This window comes from Dromiciops gliroides, chromosome 4 (genome assembly GCF_019393635.1).
Source record: "Dromiciops gliroides isolate mDroGli1 chromosome 4, mDroGli1.pri, whole genome shotgun sequence".
NCBI lineage: Eukaryota > Metazoa > Chordata > Mammalia > Microbiotheria > Microbiotheriidae > Dromiciops > Dromiciops gliroides.
The window spans coordinates 386,991,875-387,013,397 of record NC_057864.1 but is presented as its reverse complement, the minus strand read 5'-3'; the positions used below and the strand labels follow the sequence as shown (position 1 = coordinate 387,013,397).

The following is a 21,523-nucleotide window of genomic DNA, read 5'->3' as shown; positions in this document are numbered from 1 at the left end:
AAGTAAAGCTTAGTGTGATGCAGGATTCCTGGCTCAGTAAGAAGACAGATGAAATTCAGTCTAATGCTGATAATAACAAACCAAAGTGCTTTTATGAGGCCCTGAAGGTTATTTATGGACCAAAGACCTACAGTGCATCTCACCTATTCAGTGCTGATGAAGCCAAACTGATAAGTGATAAGTTAGCAATCAATACTGACCTCAGGTTGAAGTCAATCCCTCTCTAGCCAAACTTCCAACTGAAGAAGAGGTTTTGAATGCCATTAGGCTCCTCTCATGTGGCAAAGTGCCTGGTGCTGATTCTATTCCATTTGAGATTTACAAGGCAGGGGGGGCCCACTGCTCATAGAAAAGCTAACCAAAATTTTCCAGGTTATATTGTAAGAGGAGGTTATTCCCCAGGAGTTCAAAGATGCCTCCATTACCCATCTCTATAAATGAAAAGGAAATAGGCTGTCCTGTAACAATCAGAGGAGGGGTCTCTCAGTCACTGCTGGACTGGGGCTCTTGCCAGAGTCCTCCTTATTAAGAGGATCCTTCACCTAGAAGATGGTCATCTACCTGAAAGCCAGTGTGACTTCAAAAAGAGCCAAGAACAGTCGATATTGTGTTTGCTGACCAACAACTCCAGGAGAAATACCAAGAGCAGAATAGAGGTCTATACACAATGTTCACCAACTTGACCAAGGCCTTTGATATTGTTAGTAGTAAGAGCTTATGAAAGACCATGGCAAAATCTGGTTGCCTAGAGAAGTTCATCAATACTGTACACCAGTTCCATGATGGCATGGTTGCACTGGTTCTGGATAACGGTCAAGTATAGTGGGTCCACATCAAAAAAGGTGCTATGCTCTATGAGTAAAGCAGAATTGCAGTAGCTCAAAAGAAATGTGAGATGCACAAATTTAGAAACCTTTCCATCCCAAATATTTACCCAACCTGTGGTAGAGCCTTCCAAGCTCATACTGGTCTGATCAGTCATAGTTGGACGCAATGTACACTGATCCAGACAGTGATGCCATTTGGGGCCCTGAGTACAAAGGACAACTACCAACTATCTTTTCTAGCTGTATAATTAATCCTTTGGTAGTATGAAATGGCAGTGAATAAGTAAATTCACTTAATGTAGTACTGCAATTTTGATTCTATTGGCTCAGCCTACCCATGAAATTAATATTTCTCTATTGGTTTCGGTCCTTCTTTATTTCTGTGAAGAATATTTTACATTTGTAGTCATAATAGTTCATGTGTATATGTGTGTCTTGTTAAGTAGGGTATCAAATTCTGCAAATACTTTGAATGGAATGGATTTATTTCTTTCTGGTTCATCTTATTGGTATCATACAGAAATGCTGATGATTTATGTGGATTTACCTTTTATCTTCCAACTTTTATGAAACTATTATTTCAATTAACTTTTAGTTTACTCTCTAAGTAAGCCATCAAATAATGTGCAAAAAGTGGTAATTATGTCCTTTTTGCCTATGCTTATTCCTTAAGTTTATTTTTCTTGTCTTGTTGTATAACTAGTATTTCTATCAATATATAAAATAAATAGTGGTGATAATGAACATCCCTTCTTTCCCTTTAATCTTATTAGAAAGATCCTTTATTTGTCCCTAATGCAGATAATGTTGCCTTTGACTTTTAGAGATACTATTTAATGTATTAAGGAAAATCCCGTTTCTTCCCATGCTTTCTAGTTTTGTAAAAGAAATGAGTATTGAATACTCTCCATCTACTGACATAATTATGTCATTATTATTCATGTTATTAATATAATAAAGTATGTTTATAATATTCCTAATATGAACCAACTACATTCCTAGAATTAATACAACCTGGTTGTAGTACATAATCTTTTGGATATGTTATGGTAGCCTCTTTGCTAAAGTTTCATTTAAAATTTTTGTGTTGATATTCATAACAGTGGCATTTATAAGTAATTTTTGTATATAGTGTTCTTTCTTTGATTTGTCTCTTGTATAATAGGAAGAAATGAATAGGATTACTTCTTTTTCTCTGTTAACAGTTTATGTAAATATTGAAAATAATTAATTCTTTGAATGTTATATAAAATTCACTTATAAATCTAGTTTATGGAACAGGCAGTTGAGTCTACCTGAAATACTAGATTATCCTGGAGGAGATATGAGGTAACATTTGTCAGGTAAGTCTGATCACACCTCAATCACCACCTTCCCTTGAAGGAGAGGTAGCCCCAAGACGTTGAAGCCAAGAGTCTTGGAAAGAGCAGTGCCTCCAAGACCATCAGCCCTGCTTCCACCAGCCCTAGTACTTCAGCCATCACTGAGGGCAGCAATCACTGCGGAGAGGGTGCCACTTTCCTACCCACTGCCAACACTAAGTGCTGACCAACTGCCACCAAATGGCATTTAACTCAAAAGCCATAACAAAAACCCAGTATCAACAGTCTTACTTCCAGTCCGGTTTTCAAAAACATCATTCAAGGAAGCAACCACCTGTGAAGATTCAACCTGGCAATAGTTTCTGCAGGTAAGAGAGTCTCTGCCTCCTCAACAAACACAATTAACGAAGTCCCAAAAAAGATTTTGCTACCAAATATAATTTTTATTGCATTGTCATCAGTAAATAATGTGTTTGTTTTTCTTCATTTGTCAGATGTTTATACCCTAATACATGGTTGGTTTTTTGTAAAGATGTCATGCACAGCTCAGATATATGTGTATGGCTGGCATAGTGGACAGTGCTGCACTTAGAAAGTTAGAAAAACCTGAATTCAAATGTGACCCAAGACCTTGGATAATTCACCTCTTTCTACCTTATTTTCCTCATCTGTAAAATAGGGATAGATAGTATCTAGAAACTAGATAGTATCTGCATCCCAGAGTTGTCAGGAGGGGAAAAAAATGAAACATTTATAAAGTATTTTGAAAAACTTAAAAGTGCTATATAAATGCTAGCCATTAGTTTTAGTAGAGGCAGAGAGGTGGTTCAGTGGATAGAGCACTGGGTCTGAAGTCAGGAAAACCTGAGTTCAAATTTGACCTCAGACACTAGCTTTTTGCCCCTGGGCAAGTCACTTAGCCTTTTTTGCCTAAGTTCCCTCATCTGTAAAATGAGCCGGAGAAGGAAAAAGCAAACTACTTCAGTATCTCACAGAGTCAGACAAAGTGAAAAACACTGAATAACATTTTTGTGGTAGTGGTAGTGGTAGTAGTCATTCCATTTAGTAATCACCACACAGTGATATTTCTAATCTAATTTTTCTAAAATTCTATTTAAATCCTTAACTTCTTTCATTTAAAAAAATTTTTTATTTGTTAGATTTGTATAGGTGTGAAAGAGGTTCATTAAGAAATCCCACTCATAGTTTTGCTATCTACTTTTCCCTGTAACCAGGTTAACTTTTCCTATAAGTACTTAGATGCAATGCCATTTGGTTCATACATGATAAGGACCCATATTAACTCACTGTCTATGAGGCTTTTAAGGACAAATGTAGTTTCTGTGTTTCTCTCTTTTAATCAAGTTTATTTTTGCTGCTGCTCTGAGTTCATGACTGCTACCCCTGTTTATTTTCTAAGTTTAGGTTTTGTTTTGTTTTTTAGTTCAGAGGTATCACTCTTACTGTAGATCAAACCATCTGGTAAAGGGTAATTTTAAAATGTGTAACAAAATAAATAAAAAATGCAATACAACATAATGTTCATTTGTGGCTTTCTACAGAGATCTTTTTCTATTTGTGTTTGACATCACTGAGCTAAAGCATAAAAGACTTTGCTCGAGTCCTTTAATTCTGTATAAATCTTTATGTCAAGGATGTTTCCTGTCCTGGAAATTACAATAACCTCCTAATTGGGTCTCTCTTCCTCAAGTTTCTTCCCTCTCTAATCCAGAGTAGGAAAAAAAATCTTTGCAATAATAAATATACCTGTTAAAAATCTGACACCTAGGAGGCTGCTAGGTGGCACAGCGGATAAAGCACCAGCCCTAGATTCAGGAGGACCTGAGTTCAAATCCGGCCTCAGACACTTGACACTTACTAGCTGTGTGACCCTGGGCAAGTCAATTAACCCTTACTGCCCCATTAAAGAAAAAAAATCTGACATCTAAAAATGTGTAAGAAAATGCCACAAATTTGAAAGAATAAGAGGTATCCTCCAGGAGATGTGATCAATGTACAAACAGGCCATTCTCAACCAAAGAAAAACTCTTAATAATCAGACTCAAATTAAAACAACTCAACTTTAAAATTAGCAAAGATAGCAAAAGCAATAAAATTAAATGTTGACACAGCTAAAGAATAAAAGGAACCTTAAAATTCAGATAAAGTTGCAAATAACCTCATTCTTTCTGGAAATCAGCTTAGAATTGAATAATAAAAATTACAAAAATGTTCATACTCTTGAACTCAATGAGCTCCCTGCTCATGCCTAAGGAGGTCAGATAGGAAGAAAAAGACAAATCTGTACAAAAGACTGCAAATATGCTATTTATAATAGTAAGGTAGAAAAAAAGATAAACTACTAATGATTGGAAAATGACTGAACAAATTATGTTATTTTCATGGAATGAAATGTTATGCCATAGTGACAAATATGAAGAATTTAAAGAAATATGAACAATGTTACATACAGTACAGAGTGAAAAAACAGATCCAAAATAAGCATATACATATTAAAATATAATATCAATAGATAACCAAAAATGAGTTGAATACACAAAAATTAGAAAAGCTCATCTTTTCACTTAATAAATATTTGTTGATTGATGGAGACAAACAAGACAACTGTGTTACTACTCTCTTAGTGTATACTTCTTTTTTAAAATTAATGAAATGAGTACTGCTCTATTTCACAGCTATTATAAAAAAAAATCAAACAAAAAAGTTAAGTATAATTGCTACTTAATCATAACAGACCATATAAGTTTAAAATGTTTTAAAATAGTAAACAATATCTTTATACAACAGACACACTTTGGAGATCAAGAATCCCCTTCATTCTATTGTGCTCCTCAGTCTACCTTGCTGAATCTTCATCTATGTCATGCCCATTAACTGTGGCTACGTACCAAGGATCTCTTCTTCAGGGGCATCTTTTTTTGCTCTACATCAATAGTTCTTAAACTTTTTTGTATTATGGACTCCTTTGGAAGTCTAGCGAAATCTTTGGATTCCTTCCCAGAATGTTTTCAAATGCATAAAATAAAAAACACAGGATTTAAAAAGAGAACAATTATGATGAAATATAGAACCCCTGCTGAGTAGTATTTCCCTTCGTGATCTCATGCATTCAATTATCAATTTGATACAAATGATTTCTAGATCTATGTTATCTAGAATAGGGTCTTTCTCATGAGCTCCAGGTCCCTCATCATCATCTTTGCTTCTTGGACATCTCAAATCAGACAACCCATACCATCTCAAACTCAATATGCCCCCCAAAACCCCTCATTATCTTGCCCCCCTTAACCCTTCTCTACAGTAAAAAGCTGCTACTATAGAGGGCACTACCACCCTTCAAGTCAAGTAGACTTTCAGATATGTTTATAATCTTCAACTACTATCACTCACCCCATACATACAATCTCTTGACAAATTCTGTCAATTCTACCTTCACAACAGCTTTTGTATCTATCTCCTTTCTACTTAGGCAGCCATCACCTTTGACTATTACAAGAGCTTTCTGGTTGGTCTCCACATGTCAAGTCTTTCCCTACTCCAAGCCACACTCCACCTAACTGCCAAAGTGTTCCTCGACACTGTCACACTCACTCAATAAACTCCAATGGTTCCCTATTCATTCCAGGTTCAGATATAGAATGCTGTCTTTAGCTTTTAAAGCCCTTGGCAACCTAGCCCCTCCTTACTGTTCCAGTCTTCTCACACTCTACTCTCTGCTCCATGCATTCTACAACCCCAAAACACTAGCCAACTTTCTGTTCCTCACACACAATGCTCCATCTCCCATCTCTGGAATATGGCACTAGCTGGCTTCCATGCCTGGAGGGCTCTCCATCCTCATCTTCTTCACTTCTTAGAGTCACTGGTTTCCTTCAAGACTCAGCTCAATCACCATCTTCTGCACAAGAGTTTTCCCACTTTCTCCCCCCTTTCCATCCCAAATGCCTTCTCCTCTAAAGTTTACCTTTTCATTTATTCTGTATGTAGCTATTTACTTATATGTTACCTCCTTTATTAGTCTGTAAACTTTAAGGGTACTGATGATTTTTTTCCTTTCTTTGTATCCCCAGCATCAATTACAGTGCTAGTCACATATTAAGTACTCAATAAAAGTTTGCTGACTTAACTTGATAATGTTCTGATTTCATTTTCCCTATAACTAAGAATCAAGGAATAAGTGATATTATTCTGACTGAAAATATTGCCAGTGACTTAAAAAAGATATCTGGCAACTGTTCCTTCCTTATGGTCATTCTCTCGTACATTATTTTTCATACATCTGCCAATAAACATCTTCATTTTCATTGTGAAATGCAGTCAGTGAAAATAGAAATGTAACAATATATTGGCTTTATTCTTTTAGTGAAGATGAGATAATTTTGCTAATTTACAATTCTTATTTTAAGCCAAAAATTTAAGACTACAACTATTTACAACAAATAATTGAGTTCTACTTTAATAATAAAGAAATATAATCATGGCAAAGGGCTGTAACTAGTCAAAAGTTGGTATAAAAAAGTATAGACATAAGGCTCATCTAAATTCAGAACAGAAGAAACTTCCCCACACAAATGGAATCTATACAGTGTCATGCTAAAAATGTTATTCTTCAAAATGTCATCTTTAGATTATATGGACAAACTGAATAGAAGATAAATATGGTCCTTTTCCTTAGAAACTGACTAAAGTCATACTAAATATCTGCATAAAAGATACTAATGAAGAAACAGCTCCAAGAGTAAGCACAAGAATGTAGTATCAGCATAACTCAAGATGGGTTAAACCCACTTCTGACGTAAAAATGTACCAAAGATAAGGTAAGAAGATGACAGGGTTTTGACTCAGACTGCACATGCAAAACTAAGAAAACTGCAGTAATCAACTATGCCAGGATGTGTAGGAGAGATAAATGAGTAACATCTGGAGGAAGAATAAGGAAAGATTAATGTCTTGGAGCACTGTGAGGATGAAAAGAGAAAAAAATAACTTCATAACTAAAATATCTATGTTCAGATACTAAGAAAGATTTATACTATACATGCATAGTAGGATCTATACCTTTTAGCTGGAGTTGTATAGACTCAATAAAGTACTTGTGTAAATCCAGATTAATGTGTCTTTAAAAAGCTCTTTAGATGAAATGAGATGGGGAAGGAGGGTGACCATGAGCTAATAAATTAGCACTGAGGTAGCAAAAAGAACGTTGAATGTTAGAGTGAAAGACCCAATGAATGGTTCAGATGTCCACTATCACTTACTCCCTATGTGACTGTGGGTAGTCACACTACTTCTCCAAGTTTCAGTTTCTTCATATGCAAAATAAGACAGGTAGCCTAAATCCTGTGTTCTCTACCTTTTGCTTGTCATGGATTCCTCAGACTAACATTTTTCAATACATGATAAAATACATGGGATTATAAACTGTAATATAATACATTTATCGAAATATTTAAATATAAAAACCAAGTTCACAGACCCCAAGTTAAGTAAAAAACCCCTGTGCTGCTTTTGAAATATTGTAGAACTACAGAATAATTGAAAAAAACAAAAAAAACATTCCTTCTGTCACAATAAATAAAACCAGAGGCCAGAGCCTGCTCTTGTTTTCAAACTTCAGTCAATTTTACTTAAAATGGTGCCCTCAAGGTCTTTAGAGCATTTAATTATGAAACAAATATGGTGCGGGCCAAACTGTCCTAGCCTGAGCATGAGGAGAAGCAGAGCTCTCATCCTCTTTCACTAACTTACCGTGTGACTTTAGGTAAGTCACTCGTATTCTTTGTGCCTCATCTCTCAAAGAAGTATTAAGTATTCTTGCTTTACCAGACTTTCAGGTTATAAAAATCGAGACAATCCAAGTGAATTATACTTTTATAATATATTGGTATTTTTCTAAGGGGGGGGAAGAGAAAAAGAACAAATAAGAGACTAAAATAACAAAGATTTCCTATATCACACAACTGATATAATTCTTACCTTTCTCTGCTAAATTTCAGTGAATGCAGTATTGCAGGTCTCTTCTGACGTAAATTCCACAAATGTAAGGTGTCATCAGCCAAGGCACTCACAAGAGCTCCCTTTAATATAATACCAATTATATTAAATATTATTTATAAATATTAAACATCTATCAAAAATTTCTCCTGTATTTCAAAGTCCTTTTCAGGACCCATTTCTTTTTTTTTTTTTAAGGGCAATGGGGGTTAAGTGACTTGCCCAGGGTCACACAGTTAGTAAGTGTCAAGTGTCTGAGGCCGGATTTGAACTCAGGTCCTTCTGAATCCAGGGTCAGTCCTTTATCCACTGAGCCACCTAGCTGCCCCCTGGACCCATTTCTAATAAACTTAGATTTGAGAAGCCTTTCTCTAATCAAAACCCAAAACAACAAGTATAACTGACATGTACTCAATTTTTTTTAGGTAAAGTGAAATTTCTTAACACTAGAACCCAGTGAGAATCACAGATGTTCTACTAGATACACAAATACATATAACTAGAGTTAAGAATAGGAATAAATTGATCACTTCTGGCAAATTAAATACTTTGAACAACACAGTGGAAAATAGAAGCAATGAAGTAGGCAGGGGTGGTAGGTAGTGGCAGTTGGAAAAATACAAACCTTTATGCCAAACAAGTTATTATTTATGAAAATGGGAATCAACATAAATTATAATTTTATTAAAAGTTTAACTAATGTAAAGCAATTGCCATAACAAGCAGAAAAGAAAAAAATAAGAAAGATCAAATAATCAAACTAATTTTTACTTAAGTACTGAACTTCCTGGCATCGCTACCCAGCCTATATAAATCAGAAAACTCAATTGCAAACTAACACTTTTCATCACCTAGATATACATATTTTAAAGCTTGATAAGCACATTACAAATATCTCATTTTATTTTGCAGATGAGAAAACTTAAAGCAACAGGTTAAGTGAATTACTCAGGGTCACAGAGCTAGTAATATCTAAAGATATCTTTTAGCCTTTAAACTCAGCTCATCTGGATTCCAAGTCCACCACTCTCCCCACTATGCCATCCTACTGCTCCTATTTCTAGATCTATTTGCCACTGTTATTTCTGAAGGGTCTGAATTCCTTCAGCTGCTCAAGTAGTCTCTCCTCGACTTTCCTCTTCAGATTTTCTTCCATCAACAAAAAGCATCACTAGCTCTTTCCAATAAAGGCAGAGACACTGAGGATAGGTAAAGAGTACTCTTTCTTTTACTAATATCTGACCAAAAAAATGATTACATTCTTCCTAGTTGTCTGAAATTTTATAGACCAGGTACATTTTTACTTATTTTCCAAAATTTTATTTCCAAAATATTTTAATACTTTCTTTTATTATTTATAATGTTAGGTATTTCAAGACATATAGATTCATAAAATGTTGGAGCTGAAGTAGACTTCAGAGACCATCTAAGAGAGATATTATGAGACAGTGAGAAAGTAATAAACCTGTAGTCAAGAAAGAATGAGGTTCAAATCCTTACTCTTAAGATTTATTAACTATATAATCATAGACAAGTCAGTTACTTCTAAGTTTCAACTTCTTCATCTGTTAGATGAAGATAACACCTGTAACATTTTTCATGAAATTGTTACAAATATCAAATGCTACAATATACGCAAAGCATTTTGTAAACTTTAAGGAGCTATGTAAATGTCAGTTACCATTGCAGATTTTTTCCAATGCTCTCAATTTAGTAGATGAGAAAACCAAGACCCAGACATGTTAACTGATTTGCTGAAGTTCATATTGTGAGATAACAGCAAAATCACAGCTCTGCGGCATGCAGAATACCTTTTTTGAAACGTATAAGTTGACAACAGCTTCAAAATCAAGTCACTATTTCTGTGAAAATTATTCATCAGATTTTTTATTCCAAATCTTCCCTATACTTTGAGGGGATTTATTAAAGTATATGAAACTTGGATAACCAACATTCATTAAATTTCATTTTTATTACAACTAAGTTCATTTTCACAAAGCATAGCGTGAAGAAAGAAGCATTGGATTTAAAATCAGAAAACCTGGGTTTGTATCCCAGCTCTGCCCCCTTACTATACTACCTGTGCAACCTTGAGTAGGTCGTAAGCTCCCTGGACCTTAGCAAAATGTAAGAGTAGAACAAGATAATCTCTACTATTCCTTTCCACCTCTTAATCTATGGCCCTATGACTGAGAAATGAATTGCAAATACATTTTGGCTGTTCTCCAGAATCTAGAAACCAGAAGAAAAATAGGATGTATTAATGATTTTCAAACAACTAAGAGACTAAAGTAATCTACTAACCTCATTAACCAGGAACTGGAGCTGGATCACCGCAGCACCACTGTCATGCTGGCAATAACATTCTACTCCTGGGCGACCAAAGCTGTGATCAATGCTATTAAGGAGGTTTTGTTGAGAATATGACAAAAGATACACAAAAATAGCCTGAGATACATATTTCAGTTGCCTGTGTATGTAATAAATAGCCTAAGATTTAGATTATTGATTATTTATTGTATATTCAACTAATTAGTAAATTTTCTTTGTTAAGACATCAAAGGGCAGCTAGGTGGATAGAGTGCTGGGCCTGGAATCAGTAAGACTCATCTTCATGAGTTCAAACCTAACCAAAGACATACTTCCTAGCTGTGTGACCTTGGCAAAGTCGCTTAACTCTTGTTTGCCTAAGTTTCCTCATCTGTAAAATGGGCTGTAGAAGGAAATTATAAACCACTGCAGTATCTTTGCCAAAAAAAAAACTCCAAATGGGATCACGAAGAGAAAGACACAGCTGAAATGACTAAAAAATAAAAATTAAGTACTTCAATATAAAGTAAGCCTTTTCCAAAAATCAATGATCTATAAACACAAATTAATATGCACTAATCTTTAGAAATATGAATAAATTATTTTAAATTGTTCAGATGTTTTCCTTTGGCTACAAAAATTACGGTACTTTAGCACCAGGTCCCAGTATATAATATTGAGGGAAAATAATATTGTTATTACATTAATAACCAATTATTAATTTGTAATCAATCCTTTTTCCTCCTATTTTTGTCAAAAAAAAAAACACTCCTGAAAAGGTCTGGCAGTCAATGAAGGGCAGGCAAAGTCATGAGATCACTCCTCATCCCCTAGTTTGGGATGGGCCCCACCCAAATGGGACACTACCTTTGGTTTACTCAGTAAACAGAACCCAGTTTAAGCCAGACTCTCCCCCAGGAAGTATGAGCTTTGTCCTTGCTTCCTTCATTAAAGTTTGGTTCAGCCTAGTCTATAAACCAGCTAAAAACTCAATGAGATGGCTTATGTTTTTCTGGTTAAGACTGCTAGCAACTTGCATTCCTTATGAGTCATAAAGGGACAAGATTGGACACATCTGTGGGCCAGGCCACTGCCTTTCCCCCTCCCAAAGATGGGGAGGAACTGACAATTCTTAGCCTACCTCCTCATTAAAATGTTCACAAACTGGAGTTGCCAGGAGAGGTCCCACAGGTATACTGTCAGGCCAATCAGAAGGAAGACACACCCTGCCAGCTCTCACAGAATCTGGTGAAAATGGAGGCATGCTGTTGACCTGTCCTTTATTAACAAATCCACATGCCCCTATTAATAAATATTATGCTCAGAAAAAGAACCTCATTTTATTTATTGGTTAAATTTTCCCCTGTAACAGTATATTCAGGAGGCAAGACTTCCAGGGCTCAGCTGATCAATGGTAGGCCCACTTCTGCTCTATTAAGAGCCAATTAAATCTTAGAGGCAGTGACTCAGTCAGTGTTACTGAAAAGCAACTGGAAGTTGTTTGTGTCCTCTAAACAAGGTGCTAGTCAGTCGGCAGGACCACACTCCATGGGGAAGTGCCTCTTAAAGACCTTCAAAGGCTCATACCCCATAAGTTCAAGTTGATTGGAGAGCTCCTCAGTACCCCACTTCCCTTCTATGTGGGTTAAACATGTCACTCATAAGACAGTTTTTAGTCTGAAGTGACCAAGGTGGCTTCTGAATCCAACATATAACTTACAAGTAGTTATCTAGTGTTCGTCTGAGGACTTTCAATGAAGAGAAACCTCTGCCCTCCAAATCCAGCTTGTTATGCTTCTGGATAAATCTGTTAGTAAAATTTTCCTTAAATCAAGCCTAAACAGTCTCACAATAGTATATAGTTTTCAAACATGGTCTTAAAATTATTTCTAACAAAAATTTTTTAAATTACATTCAAGTCACTTTTAGCTTTATATACACCCTCCCCAACACAGCCAATCATAGGCTTGTCTTGCATACAATTACACTACCTTCTTTACTCATTGTTGCTCAATACTCTCCCACCTCACCTCCTCCTACCAATGTCTAGTGTGGCAATAGTTGTGTTGGGCTTCACAGCCTCTCAAGCCAGTTATGACCTATGACCTATGGCCCTACAGCAGTTTTCCAAGTAAAATGCTCCCCACCCCTGCCTCATAGATCAGCAGATAGCTACAATAAGCACTTCTGAAAAGGTAGAGTCAGTGCTCCCAGACAATGGCTAGTGGGTAAAAGTGCCCACTAGCTATTTCATTTTTGTGTGAGACAGTCACACAGGATTAGCAGGTATGGATGAGTTACCATCAGCTTCTCAGATCTCATTACATTATCTTCCTCCTCTCTCCCACTCACTCTTCTTCCAGACTCATTTTTGGTCAGGGGCACCACCATCCCTCCAGTCACCCAACGTGGAACCTTGGTGTCATACTCAACTAACAGGTTTTGTAAGAAGCACATCTAGAATGAGGAGCAAAGATATACAATGTCCAAATCCATTTTTTAAATCAGCTAGAATTCTGGATCTACAGTCAGAAAGACCTGAGTTTGCATCTTTTCTCAGACACTTAATAGCTGTGTGACATTAATAAAGTCAGCTTCGGTTTTTTCAGATGTAAAATAAGAATAACAATAGCACTTACCTCATAAGATAATGAGGACAGAATTAAAGCTCTAGATAAATGCAAGTTACTCTTATTATTATTTCCCCTATTCCCTATAGCCTAGCTTCTAAAACTGTGGGTCAAGACCCCAAATGGGGTTGAGTAACTGAATGGGGGGGGGGGAAGGGTCACAAAAAATTTGGCAATAGTGAAAGTTTATGTATACCTATTTTATATACCTATATACCCAGGGTCGAGTAAAAATTTCTTGGACAAAAAGGGGTGGTGAGTAAAAAATGTTTAAGAAGCCCTGCCCTACAACAATCCTTTCAATGTGCAAAGTCAACTTTAGCCCCCAAAGTCTTCTCTAGGCTGATATCCTCACTTCCTTAAACAAATTTCTGCACGGATGGCATGGTCTACCCTCCCCATTCGCTGCCCTCTTCTGCATGTACTCTAGTTGATCAATGTTCTTTCTAACCTGTGGCACCATGGACTGTATGTGCAGGATATTCTAGGTGTGATGAAACAAGAACAGAGTATAGGAGAGAGCTTCCTCATAAAGAGTGTGTGTGTGTGTGTGTGTGTGTATCATATATATACATATATATACATATATACATATATATACATATATGTAGCTTGCAAATATACTAGTTTTATTGCCCATCTTATAATACTACTGAACTGACATTGTCCTAAACCCTGAGTTTTTTTTTCACAGTAACTATAACTGCTATACATCTACCTCTTTTCAAGCCTGTCCTTATGCAGATAATGGGCAGGCCTTTACATGTATACCCATTATATTTCTATTGCATTTCATAGGGGAAAAGGGAGAAAGGGAATAAGCATTTACTAAGTGCCCACTATGTGCCAGAGACTGTTTCATGCATTTACAAATATTATTTCATTTCATCCTCAACAATCCTATTCAGTAATGCTATTATGACCTCCATTTTACACTTAAGGAAACAGAGGCAGACAGAGAAGTTAAGTGACTTGCCTAGGGTCACATAGCTAGTATTTGAAGTTGAATCTGAAACTAAAGGTTTGATGTAGCTGTTCTTTTTTCATTCCAAAAAGTAAAATGAAGTCAGCAATGTAGTACTATTATTTTAAAGCCAAAATAATTACAAAACCGAAAAAGAGATGAAATAGTGTCCCATCTCTACTCTTCAATGGACAAGCTCATTAAATACTAAACCTAATTTTAGACAATATATTTGTGATATGTATAAAAAAAGAGAAATGAAGTATGAAATATGTAATAAGACCAGCTATACCCATTTATTAAAGAACCCTTCTCCCATTTTTTTTTTTTGGACTGGACATGAATCACTGACCTAAAAACTCCTAATTAGGAAATTCATTCCATCAATGAGGATCAGGCACTGGTTTTGCAATGTAGTCTTAGAGTTAGCTGGCACAGTGAGAGTTTAAGTGACTTGCTATGGGTCATAGAGTCAGTATGTGTCAGAAGTAACACTTTTGAAGGTATGAAAAGGGAACAGGTAGGCTTCAATATCCTACTGTAGATAAAATTTTTACAATCATACAACTGAATGAAAGACGTAAAGAATACAAAATCCCACTATGTTTATTGTCGGTTAACTTTTATAAATATTTTATACAAATGGACAAAATATTACTTTAAAATATCTTCAACATGGCATCTCCCACACATTGATCAAAATCATGCAAGATATCTCAAATAGTATAATAACTATTTTGAAGTCTCTACAATTAATATTAAATGAGGTATGGAAAAAGGAAGACAAACATTTGCCAAAGATATTCACCACCTTTATGAAAGTTATCTTGTATTCATATAAATCACAAAGGGATTCCCTATAGATTTTAAGTGGCTTCAGATGCTATTTGTAGACAACAGTGTGCATTAGCTACATCAAGGCCAAAAAAACCCCCAAAAAACAGAACTGCAGAGCCCTCTAAATGAAATCCATAATCATTCAAAAGAGTTTAGCCTAACTATCCGCAAAGGAAATATCAAATGAAAGAATACCTATTGTCCAGACTATGATATAAAGATGGATGAACAGCTCATATGCTCATCCAACATAAATATGTATGTGTATATACATATATATTTGCGTGTTTACAATATCCATATGTACACATATATTTATGCACACACAAATATATATATATATATATATATATATATATATATATATCTTCAACAGACACAACATACAGTAAGCCAAGCCCACAACTGAAAATGAGAACAGGTCAGTTTTCCTTATGAAGACTGAATAGGTCTTTCAATGTTCCCATGCTTTATCTTTAAACAAAAGTTCATATTTTAAAAACCATTTTTCTTCCAGTCATGTTTTATGGCTACAAGTCAAAGAATATCAGTCTCTGAAGAAATCAGGGCAAGAAACATCCAAAAGGGAGATATGGAACAGAAATGTGTAGGCTGAAGCACATTACAAACAAGGAATTATGCATAAGAGGAGTAAAAAACATTAACAAAGAAATGTGTGGCCAGAAAAAGATGGCCTAGCCACATAGAACATTTTTAAAAATTATTTATTTAGTGCCTACTATGTGCCTGGCACTGTACTGAGTGTTTTGTCTCATTTGATAATCTTTTACATAGCAACAGTAGAAGATAAGTGGACTAGCCAATTACTCCACGGGTATCCATGCAATGTCCTTAGCATGTGTTGCAGGGCCAACAAAACAAAACTGCTGCAATGATTTCAATAATGTCTGGCCTCTGAGGTTCTAAAGCCCTATTTATAATACATATGTTTGCTTTTTAAGATGTTTATAACTAATTGCAACTGTCAATTTTTCTCTCCAAAAGTAAATAAGTTGATATTGCTTGCTAAGGTATATAAACAAGCATGTGTAACTATATAAGTAAATTAATACATAGCTTTTATCTCCTTAACATCAAAATCCTTATAATGCTTCCCCTTTCCCCACACCCCTATGTAGGTCAACATTCTTATGTAAAAAGCCAGGGGGAAACCTGCAAGGAAAAGGCTGTTATTCACCCTTGAGAATAAAATGCTAAAGTTTTCTTCTTGACATCATTAGTTTAGCCTGTTAAAAACTACTAAAACAAACAAAATTGATCAAATATAAAATCCTATTTGGCATTCAAAGCCCTCCCACTGACATACCCATGAGACATCTTTTGGTGCTAAGACTAAGAGGTGTGGCTGCTATTTTCAGTACTAAGACTGGGGTTTTGAGCTTTCAGATCCATCCCCCAAGAGCTGATCTGAGCAGGCTCCTGTGCTATCTAAGTAAGTGGAAGAAAGTCATCTCTGGTCCTGCAACAGTTCCCAGACTCCCAGGGATTACCATTCACCCCTACTTCATGACTAATTACTTGGACAGCTACTGCCCTTTCCTCCAATGGCTGATCTATGACCTCAGAGTCCTTGTGATCAGATACTTGGTGGCAGTCCAAGTGAAGACAAAGACCTGAAGAGCATTTCATCTTATCCTCACTCATTCTGAAAACTCTGGCTGCAAAGAATATCCTTCATCAAATCTCTTAGATTCAAAAAGTTTATGCTGTGATTTCTTTCTTTCTTTCTTGTATATAACAGTTCAATCATAAATCACTCATTTAGAGGATGACTGCAGCTAAATGTAGAAAGCACTATGAATAAGAGAATCTGATCAATCTTCTTCAATTATTTTCTACCAATTTCAACAATAACTAACGTATTTGGGGAAAAAATGTGTTCACTCAAACAGAATATCAGGTAGGCCACCTATGGTAGACTTAAGGGAGAACATAGTAGAGACTTGTAAGATGAGCATTTGAATAGGCCAGGGTGGATTCCAATTTACATGTAAGTACTAACAATGATAAGCTCATAGATCCTATAAAGTAGAGCAATGGAATATAGAGGAAAGCAACACAAATCATTGAAGAAAATTTCTAACCAGAGAGTTCTATCTGTAACATACTTTAAAAAGGTAAATAAGCATGCTGAATGAAGTGTGCTTCTTAATATCCTTTCATAAATAGTTAAAAAAATGAATCTGGATTAATGGCCTCAGGATTTGGGGTTTCAGATACTCCTTGACTCCTCTAAGGTACGTGTGTGTGTGTGTGTGTGTGTGTGTGTGTGTCTATCACCTTTACTTCATTCTTCTTCTAAGTAATATTCCCTCTGCCTATCCCTGGGCCAAAGTCATACCCACATTGTTAACTATGTGAACTACAGGTATAAAAAGAAATTTAAGACCATTTGTACCTATTTCTCCAGTATTATCACAAAAAAATGTCCTATTCCAAAGTGAAACTCATTTTATACATAACTACATAAAAAAGAACTTACCTTCTGTAAGGGTTTCTGCCAGAGGATGGAAAAGATGCTAGGAAAGGTAAATCAAATGGCTACCTGCAGAGCCACAGTTCAAAAACTTTTAGACTCTAAACCCATTAAGAAGGGAAATTACTTTACTTCCTAAATAAAATACCTTCTTGTCTAAACCAGAACAAAAAGAGGCAAAGTTTTTCTTAGGCTCATAAATTTAGCTTAAAACTGGTGCTACTTATTAAGGTAACATATAAGGAGTTATAACTAAGAAAAACTGAGTTTGAGCATTATAACTTAATAGTCAGATAAACATAAATATATTAGAAATTTAACTCTGATTATGCTTCTTTTCCTTTGATGCAGTTTATCAGCCTAGGCTAGGGTGACATGAGAAGGGGAAACAACTCTACAAAAACTTAAATGGAATCAGAAGTATCAATGAATTTTAAAGCTAAAAGCAATGATTGCTTATAATTAATGTAGAAAATTTGATAATGCTTAAGATCAGACTCAAATCAATAGTGCTGAAAGGTACAAAATACTGAATTCCATGCTTACTTAGTAATGAAGCATTTGTATTGATATTTCCTCTGTAGCAAGAATTTAAAATAACATTCAAATAGAATAGTATCCAAACATCCTAGCATGTGACACTTTTAAGACAAAAATTATTCATACCAAGTCAATATGTACCTTAATATAATAGTGAACTTTGATGCAAAAGGTAGCAAATGGAGGGATGACCAAAAAAAGATGAGAAAATATGACTACGTCACAAGGTTATTATGATATTCAAATGAGGTTATTTGTAAAATTCTCAGCACAGTGCCTGGCACAAAGTAGGTGCTTAATAAATGTTTTGTTCCTTCCATCAGTATTTTGACATGAAAGAGGGCACAAAGGCTTTTAGAAAAGTCTTACACATATATTGTGATTGTTCTTTTAATTAGAGTATAGGAAGTTGCTAGACAATGGCAAGTAACAATCAATATCACACAAAAATTGACAGAAAATGACTGGCTACTAATGCTACAGTAAATAATTCAGGGATGATATGGACCCATTTGGCAGGCTAGTGAAATCTATGTATGAACCTATTTTGAGAATGTTTTGAAATGCTCACAATATATATGATTACAAAGGAAAACAATATGGTTAAAATAGTTAACAAAATATAATTTTTAAACACTCACTGTCTCCATGTTAAGGATAGAATAAAAGTGAGAAGATAATTGCATGCAATTACAAAAGATTTGAACTGACTTAAAACTAGGTTTAGATTATGAATAGGAAACAGATAAACATGAATTTGTTAAAAATCAACTATTTATAAAGATATTCCTCTATGTATCACCACTTCTTAAAGAGATTTAATAGCTGTAAATTACAATAATAAAGACTCAAAAAACAAAAACCCAAACCTCAGAACCAACTTAGTCAGAAGACACTTGGATCTTTCAAGCAGAAAGATGTGGCAGCCACAGTCAATGTGTACAAATTTATTTACAGAATGTTCCAGCTCTAACCAAATCTTAGGAGGCTTAAGTTTTTTAGATGTCTGAAAGTAACACTGAGGGTAAAACTTAAATACTTCAGAAACATGAGTTTTATTATAAATCTATAGTCATAAAGTTAATTCCTCTGGGTTCCACACAACTGATGAGCAGTAATACAGAAATAAACTCAAAATCTACTCAGTTAAATAAAATCAAATTTGTAGCGAGACAGCATTTCTTTCCTCCAACAATAACCAATAACTTTTCACACACACACACACACACACACACACACACACACACACACACACACACACACACACACACCTAAACTCTTCCAACTCACTACTACATGGGTAGCAGAACAACAGCAACAAAGTCCACTCTGAGTAAATACTGTCAAGAAATAGATTGCCAAAAGTATTGTTTTTTTCTCCAAGGATAGTGCTTTTTTCTACCACTTAAATGGTAATAATGGTTGCAGGACTAGTCTTCCTACCTCCTGCTCCTAACTGGTAGGGCTAAAGTTTCAATCCAGGAACCTATTAAGATGTCTATGCTCCATTATAGGAAGATCTCCTTGCCTTGCTCTGAGATCACATAATCTAAGAGCTAGAAGACACCTCATAGGCTACCTTGTCCAATCCATAATTGACCAAGAATCCCATTCACAAGATCTACAACCAGGGTAATCCAAATGCTACCTCTTAAGTCAGGCAATTCCATTTTTTGATAGCTCTAATCATTGAGGAGGGTTTTTTTTTTCTGGAATCATATCTAATTCCAAATAACAAATTACTTTTTAAAATAGCAACATACCTACACATCTCATGATTTTTTCTTTTATAAGCACTTGGTAACACTAAAGTAGCAAGTAAGTGCAAGCTAATTATTAATTATTAATACCAACTTTTTAAATGTATTAAAAATACTAACATTCAATAATATAGTAAGAACCTAAATGTAATAGAAATACATTAGGAGTTAGACCTTTATCATTATCATTTAAAAGGTGAAGATCTGTCATAAAACATTTAAAATAAATTACTAACTCATTATCATACTCATGTGAATCTATCGCATGTCACATTAGGTGTTTCTCCAGTAGATATAGATCACAATCTATCAATAGCTTCCCATCCTGTATAACTGATGCATATCCACCCAAAAATTCCTAGGGGGGTCTACCTAATACATTGGAAGCCTTCCTTGCTTCCCCTACCTAACATTTGCAAGGATTAAGTATTGGATACCTCTGGTTATGCCAATATTTGTCACCCTTGTCATATTATCAACCCAACTTTTCTTCTCGTCATAATTTCCTGATGACATCTTTTACTCCAGGTCTTCATGAAAGATCTTCATTGATTCTATGTAACAACCTGGTCACACGCACCATTCACTTCTCCATTGATGTTTGTGGATTATTTATCTTTAATTTTTCAGAGACTATTGTATTTCATGGCTAATACCACCAAGAAACTGGTATTAAAAAAGAAGGGCTTTTGTTTTCACAAGAAATTTAAGATTGGGGGCAGCTAGGTGGCACAGTGGATAAAGTACTGGCCTTAGATTCAGGAGGACCTGAGTTCAAATCCAGCCTCAGACACTTGACACTTAACTAGCTGTGTGACCCTGGGCGAGTCACTTAATCCTCATTGCCCTGCCAAAAAAAAGAAAGAAAAGAAAAAAATTTAAGATTAAAGGAGTTTTGGTATCATCAAAGAAATTTTGTAATGTCCTGAAGGCAGTTCAACCTGTTTTCTCTAGTCTTTAGTCTTTACTTGGTGAATTTTCAAGTCAGACTCATGAGTGGTTATGTATCTCAGGAAGCTCTATAATGTCCCAGAGTTTGATGAAGTTGGCAAGCAGGAATACCTGGAGACTCTTGGTATCCAGACAGAAGCACTCTTTAACTTAGATTTTGTTCTTGATCTCTTCTATCACAATGATGAATAGCTTTGGTAGGTATTCATCTCCATTTTATATCTTGCCAGATTGTTTACAAGCAGAAAACCATTGAATGGAATTATTTCTCTTACTATGCTTTTCGAATAACTTTAAATGATACTGATGTATCAATGAGAAATATATTATTGGAAAGGAATCTTTATTGTTCTACCAAATCAAATGCTTTTTTCAAAATCAACATATACATAGTAAAATCTTCCAATGTATTAGGTAGACCCCCTAGGAATTTTTGGGTGGATATGCATCAGTTATACAGGATGGGAAGCTATTGATAGATTGTGATCTATGTCTACTGGAGAAACACCTAATGTGACATGCGATAGATTCACATGAGTATTATCAGTTGTAATTATTTATCATTAAGTAAACAAGGCTAAAAATCAATTTAATATACTTAATGTGGCATTATGAGTCAAGAACTGAACTGAGGGGAGATTTAGGCTCAAGTCTAACCTCTAACAGGCACTGGCTATGTAAATCCAGGAAAATCACTTAATCTCTTAATGTCTTTGGTAATTGTAAGTTCCAAAATATTCAATGAGTTGCATTGAAAGGAGTTTCCTTATTACAAATGAAATTGTTGTGAATGAGTGATTTCATCAAAATTAAAGTTAATACAAGTGATTCTAAGTTAAATTAAGGTTAACACAATGTGATTCTTAACAC

At 35.2% G+C, this 21,523-nt stretch overlaps 1 protein-coding gene across 4 annotated transcripts in view; it reads right to left on the bottom strand.

Moving 5' to 3' along the window:
- The window catches only part of STXBP5 (syntaxin binding protein 5), a 196,271-nt gene that overhangs the window by 158,846 nt on the left and 15,902 nt on the right, over nucleotides 1–21,523 (bottom strand). For all 4 annotated transcript variants that reach the window (XM_043999574.1, XM_043999576.1, XM_043999575.1 and 1 more), the window contains exons 3-4: nucleotides 10,469–10,550; nucleotides 8,147–8,247 (exon numbers count right to left, since the gene is read on the bottom strand). In XM_043999574.1, coding sequence (XP_043855509.1) covers nucleotides 8,147–8,247; nucleotides 10,469–10,550 — 183 coding nt within the window. The remainder of the gene's footprint in view (nucleotides 1–8,146; nucleotides 8,248–10,468; nucleotides 10,551–21,523) is intronic.